Here is a 12,573-nt window from a genome sequence, read left to right as displayed (position 1 = left end):
GCCTGATACTTCCTCTACTTGTGCTCTCTCTAACAAATAAATAAATAAAATCTTTAAAAAACCCAATGATACATTAGATACAAAAATGTGACTTCCTGGATATTTCATTTATTCATTTATGCAACAAATATTGAGTGCAAACTCCCCACAAAGTTTTTCTTCAAGATACTTTCTGCATTATCTCCTTTTACTGGCATTCGATCTTTAGATTGTATCTAAAATATAAAACTTCCAGTAAAATTGATAACATAAGCATAATTCCTACATGCTTGGGCAATTCAACAATCTTATCTTTCCTCTATCAACTGCTATCACAAACATCAATGACAACATATATTTTTAAAATTGTATTTAACTCATAAAATATAAATACAACAAATGAATGGGTTTCCTGAGTACTTTTCAAAATTTCAGTCATTTATTGATATTCTTTCTTTTGCTGTAGTGTTATCAATGACTCTTTGCTCCTTAATGTAAGAGTAATTCCATTGATTTAACATGACTCAATGACAATGTTTGACCATGTAGGAAAATATAGTATGCTCTATATAAATTATATTTCAGTAGTTTGAACAAATGTGCATTTCTTCAGATTCATTTCCAGCAGATTAAGGGAATTTTCTCAGATAATTTTAAAAGAAGGAAAGCTGATTTTATGTGTAACTTATAAGAACCGGGAATTATGGAAAAAATCTTTTAGTTGTTGTTTTAGATTAAATAATATAATTAGCAGGTTGTTATCTGAATATATAATTAATAGTAATAAATATATTTTTAAAATTATATTTAAATACTTTAATTACTAGTATTATTTAATAAAATATATAATTATAAAATTATTATAGATTTATAAAAGATAGAATTAAAAAAGCAGCTTAATTCAATAAATCAAGAATAATTATTCTTAACTATGTCAATATGCATTTTAATATATTTTATATTATTGCGTTCATAAAATTAATTTTCACCTAGAATTATGTTTTCTTTCTTTCAGAAACATAAGTTCTTTTGGAAGCGTATACCAACACCAAATATATGAAAATCCAGAGAAACATCTCAGAATTCGTACTTCTAGGTCTTTCGTATGACCAGAATGTTCAAATATTTTGTTTTGTGCTTTTCTTATTCTGTTACATTGCCCTTTTGGCAGGAAACCTTCTGATCCTTGTCTCCATTTGGTGCAGCCCTCTTTATCACCAACCCATGTACTACTTCCTCAGCCACTTATCCTCCATGGACATCTGCTACACCTCTACGGTTACGCCCAAGTTAATTGCTGACCTGCTGGTGGAAAGAAAAACCATCTCCTACAGTAACTGCATGTTACAGGTGTTTACAATGCACTTCTTTGGAGGCACTGAGATCTTCATTATTACCGCCATGGCCTTTGATCGCTATGCTGCCATCTGCAGACCTCTCCACTATGTGATTATCATGAACAGGACAAGGTGTCATCTCCTAGTCTTAGCGGCTTGGGCTGGTGCAGCCATCCATGCCTTACCTCTATTTTCTACTGCAATCGGTTTGCCCTTCTGTGGTCCTAATGAAATCGATCACTACTTTTGTGATATTTTTCCTTTGCTAAAGGTGGCCTGTACGGATACCTACATCACTGGTGTCCTTGTGATTGCCTTTTCAGGTATTTTTGGCTTAGTGACCTTTATTATCTTATTTGTTTCTTATGGAATAATACTGTTCACTTTGAGAAATCTCTCAGCTGAGGGAAGACGCAAAGCCCTCTCCACCTGTTGGTCTCATATCACTGTGGTTGTCTTATTTTTTGGGCCTGCAATTTTTATCTACCTTAGACCGCCTACTACTTTTCCTGAAGACAAAATACTTGCTTTATTTTACACCATCATTTCTCCAATGTTCAATCCCCTAATCTATACTCTGAGAAATTCAGAGATGAAAAAAGCTATGAGGACGTTTTGGTGCCCCTTACTATTTTCAAAGAAGCACAGAGTTAATTTAAAGAAGTTTATTGCCTAACCAACTCTGAGAAAGAAAAGGGGGAATGTGAATGAAAAAGGCAGGAACTATCTCATGGGGTTTGTGGACCATCACTGTCCTGAGGGAAGTGAATGGAAACAATAGCACTACCTGTTCAAAGTAACATTGAACAAGTACTGATTCTTGCAAAGCAAATTAATTGCAAACTAAGTTAATTTTGTGGGTTATAAAGATGGTATAGTTAGGGGAACCTTCATGAAAAACAAATGAGCGAATGAAAGTAAACCAATGTAACAGTGATTAGTGAATTATTAAAAAAATATTTTAATCACACTTTTATTAAACATTGGATTTAGAGGCCAGACCACTCAATGACAGATATTCTTTGGTAGTTCAGAAGTTGTACAATACAAAACAAAACAACCCTATAATATGAAATTGAATGAATTAATTTAAATTTCTGAGAGAATATCTATCTATCTATCTATCTATCTATCTATCTATCTATCTATCTATCTATCATCTATCTATATCCTTTAGTTCATACAGAAACCTGCTTGGCAAACAAATAAATATTTCGAGTTGATTCTGTTTCATTTATTAATTTTTTAAAAAGATTTTATGTATTTATTTGAGAGAGACAGAACGTGCCTGAGCGAGCAGAAGCAGCACGAGTCAGGGGTGGTGCTGGGGCAGAGGGAGAGGGAATAGCAGATGCCCAACTGAGCAGGGAGCCTGATGCAGGGCTCCATCCCAGGACCCTGGTATCACAACCTGAGCCAAAGGCAATCTCTTAACTGACTGAGCCACCCTGGTGCCCCAAGTGAAACCTGCTTTATTATGGCTCCTGGGGGGCTGCCTTGGGGGTGCAGTCATTAAGGGTCTGCCTTCGGCTCAGGGCATGATTCCGGCATTATCAAGCCCCACATCAGGCTCCTCTGCTGGGAGCCTGCTTCTTCCTCTCCCACTCCCCCTCTCTCACTGGTTGTCTCTCTCGGTCAAATAAATAAATAAATAAATAAAATCCTAAAAAAAAAAAAAAAAATATGGCTCCTGGGAAGTCTTTTCTCCTGATGTCAGATTAAAATCATTAATAAGAATTAGTAACGGCAGAGTGAGAATCTACAATCCAGAAAGCTGAAACATGCTTCATGGCATCCCACCTATTGGCCAGAGTTTAGTATCATTTCCATAAGGAACTATATATTAAAATTAAATTGTATGTGTTGCTCACCCCTTCCTGCCTAAAATTGATAACCAATGGTTAGTCATAGGATCTACAACCAAAGACTTTTCGTACTACAATGGCACAAACAGAAAGAGAGAGAGAGAGAGAGAGAGAAAACTGGCAAAAGAGAAATAAGATGTGATTGAACCACAAAGTAAATGAAAACACTAATGCGTTTTTGTTGCACATGGATGTTTATGGAAGCTTTAATAATAATCAACAATTGTTGGAAGCAACCAAGATATTTTCCAGTAGGTGAATAAATAAATAAACTATTGTACATCTGGAGAATGGACTATTATTCAGCACTAAAAAGATTGAGCTTCTAAGGTAAGAAAATATATGCAGGAAACTTAGATGCATATTTCCGAGTGAAAGACACCAATGTGAAGGGCTCCCTTTTGCGTGATTTCAACTACAGGTCTTCCTCGACGCACAGGGGAGTTATGTCCTAATAAACCCAACATAAGTTGAAAATATCTGAAGTCAAAATGCATAAAATACTCCCAACCCACCAAACCTCATAGCTTAGCCTAGCTTACCTTAACTGTGCTCAGAACACACACATTATTTAGTTTACTTTGGGCAGGTCACTGAACAATTTTGTAATAAAGCATTAAATATCTCATGTAATTTATTAAATACTTTAATGCAGGTGAAAAAACAGAATTGCTATATGGGTACAGTCGGTTGTAAGTGTGTTGACCATTGACGCTTGTGATCGCTTGTCTGACTGGAAGCCTCACCTCGCCGCCCCTGCCCAGCATCACAAGAGAGGATTGTACTGCTTATCAGTAGCCTGGGAGAGACCCGAATTCAAAATTCAAAGTACGCTTCCTACAGCATCTGTATCACTTTTCCACCATTGTAAAGTTGGAAAAGTACAAGTCAAACCATTGTACGTTGAGGGCCATCTATACATATGACATTTTAGAAATGGCAAAACTATGGACCCAGCAAAATGAAATGTCCGTGGATGCCAAAGATTAGGGAGGGGAGGGAGGAAGAGGTGGAGCACAGAGGATTTTAGGGTCCGGAATCTGTTCTGTATGTCCCTGGATGTTGGAGAGTGTTCTCATACATGTCAGAATCCACAGAAGGTACAACACCAAGGGTGAGCCCTGATGTAAACTGAGTTTTAGGTGACCATGATGTGTCCCTGTAGGTTCATTTGATTGTGACGCAGGGAGCACTCTGGAGGGAGAGGTTGTCCCAGCGAGGGGGACAGGGGGTTTATGGGATCTCTGTAGCTTCTGTTCTATTTTATGGTAAAAGTAAACCCACTCTAAAAAAACAAAGTTTATTAATCACAAAATGCATTGCAGCACAATACCTAAAAGAAGCCCTCTTGTAACTAAATAAAGAGTCTTCTGAAGAAAGATTTTCTAGTGAAAACCTTAAAACTTTTCAACTTTAATGGAAGGCCTTTGGTCATGCTTCATAGCATGTAAAATAAGAATTCTTAAGAAACACAACAATTATGACAGAGAAGGCACTGGATAGTGGGATTTGATGAGAAGGAAGAGAGTTACAATACTGAAATAGTTTTATTTATTTATTTATGATTGTATTTATTATTTGAGAGAGAGAGCACCCAGAGAGCACCCACAGGGAGGGGTGCAGAGGGAGTGGGGGACTAGCAGACTCTCCCTTGAGCAGGGAGCCAGACACTGGGCTTGATCCCAGATCCCACGGATTATGACCTGAGCTGGAGGCAGGGGTTTAAGGGACTGAACCGCAGGTGCCCCTGCAGGAGTTTTAGATTATACCCATGCGATGCAGGAGCTACAGGCATTCTGGGGGCACTGTGCAAAGAAGCATGGATAGCAGGAAACATGATGAGGGAGAAAACATTAAGTAGCGGTTTTATAGCAAAGAGAAATTGGACAAAATACCTTCTCAGCAGCTACTAATAAAGAAGCAAATCTGTTGCAAGATTTGAATTCATCTTTTGAAGAAACATCATAAAGCACTTCTCAGTCTAAAGACTGAAAGGGCATGTGCTTAAAATGACCAACTTTGGTACTAGAAGAGAGATCATCTTCATGCGTAGGAAGGGTACATCAATAAAACGAGCAATATCATGTAATCGGCAATCAGAGTAAAAGTCACAAATCACCAGCACTCCTGAAGTCCTCTTCCTACTTTCTTAAAGTCACCTCCTTCGGAAAGTAATCACTATCCTCGTCTATAAAAATGATGAAATATCCCTAGTGTTTGAATCTGTAGAAAATCAGTCATGCAGATTATACTCTCACATGTCTGTTCTTCTCATCGGTATGTTCGTGAGATTCATTCTTTATGTTTTATCTATTTCCTGATTATTTTCATTGATGTGGGGTATCTCACTGCATGGATATGGGACAATCGATCCATTCTCTTGTTGCTAGATATTCGGGCTTTCGTATTCAAGGATATTATGAGTAGAGTTGCTTTGAATATTTTGAAATATGCATTTTGTTGACTATACATCATCTATTTTTAGGTGCCTTTTATAAATGATGTACCTAACTCCTAGGGTATGAAAAAATTAAAAACAAAAAAATTAAAGCATAAAAAGCATGGAGCATTCAAAATGCAGTAGTATTTCCTTTTTATTTTTTAAAGATAGATTTATTTATTTATTTATTTACTTACTTACTTACTGGTTTGCCAGAGAGACAGAGAGAGCACAAGCAGGGGGAGCAGTAGGCAGAGGGAAAGGGAGAAGCAGGCTCCCCAGAGAGCAGGGAGCAGGACTGGGCTTGGATCCCTGGACTCTGGGATTATGACCTGAGCTGAAGACAAATGCTGAATCAGTTGAGCCAACCAGGAGCCCCAAATGCAGTAATATTTGAAGCAGTGATATATATTTATATTTATATATATTTAATATTTTCTGTGATCATTATACGTGTATTAAACAACAGAATTTAAGGCAAGAGCCATTATCAATTCTTAAAATCATTCAATATCTATAGAATTTGCAACATGGAAACATTCACAAATCTGAATGCGCGTGCATATACAATGTAGAGAGGATTCGATACAAAAAAATAAGTAGCAAACTATGGGTATATAAAAAACTACACTCATCAGCTTTTGTGTGAATATGAATTATTTAAAAGAATTCATCCCCTCTTATGCCACAGATTTATTCTCAAAAAGTGTCAAATTATCTGAACAAATCAGAGCAACTAATTTAATGACAATTCATTTAAAGTAGGAAAAAATAATAAAAGGGTAATTTTCAATCTCAAATTTATGGCAATTTAGAAACAATTTCAATAAAAAGTAAGTGAAAATAAATTGTAATAGCAACTGGAGAATAATTACAAATAAAATTAATAAAATGCTGCTCATCAAAAAAGTATATCAATGCTTAGAGGTAATCCCTAGCATGTGTAAAAACACGAAATACATGATTACATCAAAGGGTGATTTGTTACCACCTAATCGTAACTACATTGATGTTAGACAAAGCACTGGGTGTTGAATGTCAGTGTTGGGTCACTAAATTCTACACCTGAAATTAACATTACACTGCATGTTTACTAACTGGAATTTAAATAAAAATTTGAAACACACACAAATAAACAAATAAATAAACAGAAAAACATAAATTCTACACTTGAAACTAATATTACACTCTATGCTAACTGGAATTAAAAAAAAAACCATAATTGTAACAATATCCAAAATTTTACCTATAATTATGTATTTTCGAACAAACAACATCTTGAATTGTAAAATAAAGTTATTCCTTTGGAATCAGGCGGAAGAAGTGACACTTAGTATCATCAATTTAAATTAACATTATTTGGGGCGCCTGGGTGGCTCTATCAGTTAAGCATCTGTCTTCTGCTCAGGTCATAATCCTAGTGTCCTGGGATCTAGCCCCACTTCAGGCCTCAGGCCAGGAGGCTTCCTCTCCCTCTCCCTCTGCCCCTGCTCATCTCTTTCTCTCTCTCTCACCCTCTCACTCTCTCAAATAAATAAATAAAATCTTGAAAAAAATAAATAAATTAACGTTATTCATTATTATACTGAAGGTTCTAGCCAACTCAATAAGAAAAACAAACAAACAAAAAGAAAGTAATAAGGGTTTTATTAACAATGAATAGAATACTTTTTCTATGCACCCTACATAAAATATGAGTCATAAGAGAATATTTTGAACATTCTATCTTAAATTAAAAAGACTGACAATGCCAAGTGTTGGTGAGTTTGTGGGGAAATGGGAACTCTCACTCATTGCTGGTGGGAATGTAACATAGCACCACCACTTTTGAAAACACTTTGGCAGTTTCTTAAAATGCTAACATACACGTAACATATAACTCAGCAATTCCACTCTTAGGTAATCACCCAAGAGAAATGATAATCTGTGTCCACACAAAGGCTGGTCCATGAATGTTCACAGCAGCATCATTCACTCTGGCCCTTACATGGACACAATTCAAAGGTCCATCAGCTAGTGAAGAAGTATACAAGATGTGGTAGAGCCGTACTGTGCAATACTATTCTTACTAAAGAGGAACAAACTACCAATAATACAATGTGATAAACCTCTCAAACAGTCTGGTAAAGGAAGAAGATGATATTGTCTTTTAAAAGTATTGTTTTAAAAAGTCTGTTTCTCTCCTGGTTATGCTATGTGGTTTCACAAATGAATCAAGGGAAAAATGGATGTGTCCTTGAGATTCCCTAGATCTCTGACCAAAGCTCTGCGGATTCCTTTATGTCCCCGCAGTAGCTGTCAGTGTGTGTAAAACTTGGATCCTCAGTTCCATCCTGTACCCAGAAATGACAATTCTCACGGTAAATGTAGTTGTTGCTGCTGACCTCGGCTGAGTTTACCCGCCATTTTTAATCCCATTGCTTCTACTTCTTCTTCCCTTAGTCCAGTCTCTTCAGAGACTTTTCTCTGTTTTGCATCTTTGCTACCTTATCATGTGGGAGCACGTGTCTGCTACGTCACTCCTTCCCACCCAGAAATCTGGCAGTCACATTTTTCTCTAACTGTAAAGGGTCTACTTGTAAAATGTGAGTCCTTAGACCTGAAGAATGAAGGAGACAGCATTCTAACAGATAATTCTGATCCCATTGTTCACCCTCAGAAACAGTGGGTAATGGCCCATTGCCTTTGGAATAAAATCTTACTTTAGTTAAAACAGTGTTGTATGTAGAATTTAACATGAGTTGACCGAAGCACACTTTTTTGATCTTAGAGGTTGCACTGATGGATGTGAGTCAATATGTTTATGTCAGGTCAAACATACATATATTCTGAACCTGTCATATTTTAATTATGAGGTTTGGACCATGAGCCTTCTTGAATTAATTAATCTACACATTTTGGATAAACCAATGACTCAAAGGTGGTATTATTACAACGCATCTATTAGGATGGCCAAAATATAGGACACCATCAAGAATTAATGCTGGTGAGGATGTGGAGAATGGGAACTCTCATTTATTGTTGGTGAGAAAGCAAATTGTGCAGCCATTTGGGAAGAAAGTTTGTCAGTTTCTTACCAACCTAACCATATTCTTACTGTACAATGCAGCAATCCCACTCCTTGGCCTTTACCCAAAGGAATCAAAAGCTTATGTCCACATACAAACATGCACACGGTTGTTTAAAAGCAGCTTTATTCATAATTATCCAAACAATTGGAAGCAGCCAAGACATCCTTCAGTAGGTTAGGATAGATCAGCTGCAACATCAGACAATGGAGTATAAATCAGAGCCAAGAGAAATGAGTTACAGGCCATGAACAGTTATGGAAGACCCGTTCAATGTGTTCCCCATGGTACTTGGCATTCAGCTCTAACACAATTAGGAGACTCTTCTTGATCTTCCCTGTCACTAACTTTCCAGTTTCATATTGATAAGGAGACAGAAGGCAAGCTGAGGACAAAGCAGAAGCTGACACCCCACACCCCCCCTCCCTTGGGATATATGTGACATTCCTCATGCACTCCTGGCTGCCCTAAAGGAAAAACAAATAGTTAACTTACAGAGCTCACAATCCTGCAACACTTGAGTTTTCCTCAGGTTTCAAATGTCTTAGCAATTTACAAGAACACGGAATGGGAGAAGATATTTGCAAATGACAACAGATAAAAGACTATTATCCAAGATCTACAAAGTACTTCTCAAACTCAATACACATGAAACAAATAATCAACTAAAAAATGGGCAGAATATATGAACAGACACTTTTCCAATGAAGACATACAAATGGCTAACACACATGAAAAAATGTTCAAAATCATTAGCCATCAGGGAAATTCAAATCAAAACCACTTTGAGATACCACCTAACACCAGTTAGAATAGCAAAAATTGACAAGGCAGGAAACAACAAATGTTGGAGAGGATGTGGAGAAAGGGGATACCTGTTACAGTGTTGGTGGGAATGCAAGTTTGTACAGTCACTTTGGAAAACAGTGTGGAGGTCCCTTAAAAAGTTAAAAATTGAGCTACCCTATGATTCAGCAATTGCACTACTGGGGATTTACCCCAAAGATACAGATGTAGTGAAGCGAAGGGCCATACGCACCCCAATGTTCATAGCAGCATTACCCACAATAGCTCGATTGTGGAAGGAGCCAAGATGCCCTTCCACAGACGAATGAATTAAGAAGATGTGGTCCATATATACAATGGAATATTACTCAGCCATCAGAAAGAACAACTACACAACATTTGCAGCAACTTGGACAGGACTGGAGGAGATTATGCTAAGTGAAATAAGTCAAGCAGAGAAAGACAATTATCATATGGTTTCAGTCATTTATGGAACATAAGAAATAGATCGGTAGGAAAAGGAAGGAAAGAATGAAGGGGGGTAAACAGAAGGGGGAATGAACCATGAGAGACTGTGGACTCTGGGAAACAAACTGAGGGCTTCAGATGCGAGTAGGGTGGGGGATTGGGATAGGCTGGTGATGGTTATTAAGGAGGGCACATATTGCATCGTGAACTGGGTGTTATACGCAAATAATGAATCATGGAACATTGCATCAAAAACTGGGGATGTACTGTATGGTGACTAATATAACAAAATAAAAATTATAAAAAAAAAATTTTAAGAACAAAGCATTTCTATCAATGGTCTAGCTTCTGGAAGAGAATGTAAATACAATTAAATGTCTTTATAATCTGCAGCCCATTGACAGATACTTGAAACAGGCAAAGTGTGATGTGTTCCAGGGAGCTCCCAACTATCTTAGTGTTAATGCCTTATTAGAGGGGTAAACAACCTTAACTTCACAATGGCAAGCCCTCAGGTTTCCCTTGAGTCTTCTTTAACCTTTGAAAGTTTTTTGGAAACCTCCCTTTTTCCCCTTACATCCAACCCCATACTATATAATCAGCCATCCCTCACAACCCAGGGATAGCAGCTCTTTCTTCCCATGGGTCGTGTCCCTATGCTTTAATAAAGGACCATTTTTCACCAAAGACATCTCATGAATTATTTCTTGGTCACCATCTCTGGACTCCACCCCACTGAACCTCACCTATATTCCAAAACCCCATCAATATCTTACTAATTAGTGTTTAGAAGCTCAGTGTCCAGCTTATAACCCAACACACAGTAGGGGCTCAATAATTAATTATTGAATGAATAGATGAGCCAATAGCACAATGCGATTGAAATGATTAGGTTTTCTGCATAGTCTTTTTCCCCACTGGCCTTTGTTATGCATCCTCTCCTAAGAATCCTCTCAGCCCAACACATGCCTATTCACTCTGATGATTCCCTTTCTTCTTTGTGTCCCGTTATTGATGTGTTTTCATCCATGACCCTCCTGGTCTTTGTTGTGTGTCCCTCAAATATGCTTTCTCAGCACCCTGGGCTGCCACTACCTTCCCATTTACAGCATGGTCTTGTCATTTTCTGCTGTCCTCTGGGTGTCTCTCAGTGGGTCTGAAGCTCTCTGAAGATAACTCTGCTTCTGCTCTATTCATCACTCAAAGCCCAACAACCATCAAGTGTCTGATACATTTCTTAGGTCAAGAAATTTCAATTGATTAATGAATGAGGGATATATTATCAAATATAAACAAATGGAATATATTTATCCTGAAGTTGTTTTGTTTGTAGATGGGGCCATATATATTTTTTAAAACAGCTTTTCATAATGGAGTGTTACCAAGAAGTAAACTAATTAATACAGAAAAATGGCTTGAACAGCTCACATTCATAAGATGACAAAATCTTGCTGAGAGCAGGGAGAGTGTCAAGGCAAGCTGTCTGCCCCTTCACTAAGATTCCCAGTTTCAATTTCTTTCTCATGATACAGTGTAAGAAGACGTTAAAACAAATTGTGTTTATAGCAGCATTGTCCACAATAGCTAAATCATGGAAGGAGCCGAGATGCCCTTCAACAGATGACTGGATTAAGAAAATGTGGTCCATATATACAATGGAATATTACTCAGCTATCAAAAAGAATTTCTCAACATTTACTGCAACATGGACAGCACTGGAGGAGATAATGCTAAGTGAAATAAGTCAAGCAGAGAAAGACAATTATCATATGGTGTCTCTCATCTATGGAACATAAGAACTAGGAAGATCGGTAGGAGAAGAGAGGGATAAAGAAAGGGGAGGTAATCAGGGGTGGAATGAAGCATGAGAGGCTATGGACTCTGAAAACCAAACTGAGGGCTTCAGAGGGGAGGAAGGTGGGGGAATGGAATAGGCTGGTGATGGGTAGTAAGGAGGGCATGTACTACATGGTGCACTGGGTGTTTATGCAACTAATGAGTCATCAAACTTTACATCAAAAACCAGGGATGTACTGTATGGTGAATAACATAATATAATAAAAATATTATTATGAAGAAAAAAAAGAAAAAAAAAAAAACCAATTGTGGTTTCTCAAAGAGATCTAGCTAGAATTTTCAGAGCCTGAATCAGAGAAAAGAGAGAAAAGCAAATATTTCTTTGCTTTACATTTGTTTATTTTCATATTCCTTTATACATTATTTACTCATTCAGTATTTATTGTGCCCCAGACATTATGCTACCTTATAGTAACTATTTTTTAACTAGTAGTCAAGTATTCTGTGGTTGTGACTATTCCTCTCAAAAAATAAGATGTTCACGTACTTTGATCCATCATTCTTTGTAATTGGTTACCAGCCTAAGGTGGGGGACATAACCAATTCAAAAAGACTCTAAAGTCTACAAGGAAATTTGCAAACTTGGGACAATCTTTGTTACACCTCAGAGGTTAAATGGCTATTTGCTTTTATAACCCTAGATCATTTTATACCATAATTTTATAGGCAACATGTCATCATCTGCCCTGTTGTATAAAAACGAGAATTGTCATATATATATATATATATATAGTTTGTAGCTTAGTGTGTGGTAAGGTTTTCTCTTTCTTCCA

General features: G+C 37.2%; 1 protein-coding gene across 1 annotated transcript; it reads left to right on the top strand.

Annotated features, from left to right (window-relative positions):
- The first annotated feature begins 1,035 nt into the window (after positions 1-1,035).
- Positions 1,036-1,992, top strand: LOC103666185 (olfactory receptor 4P4-like). Its single transcript, XM_008694208.1, has one exon. The coding sequence runs from the start codon at positions 1,036-1,038 to the stop codon at positions 1,990-1,992; it is 957 nt and encodes a 318-aa protein (XP_008692430.1).
- Positions 1,993-12,573: the final 10,581 nt, after the last annotated feature.

Source organism: Ursus maritimus, unplaced genomic scaffold, assembly GCF_017311325.1.
Source record: "Ursus maritimus isolate PB19 unplaced genomic scaffold, ASM1731132v1 scaffold_23, whole genome shotgun sequence".
Taxonomy (NCBI): domain Eukaryota; kingdom Metazoa; phylum Chordata; class Mammalia; order Carnivora; family Ursidae; genus Ursus; species Ursus maritimus.
This window is presented reverse-complemented; position numbering and strand designations above follow the sequence as displayed.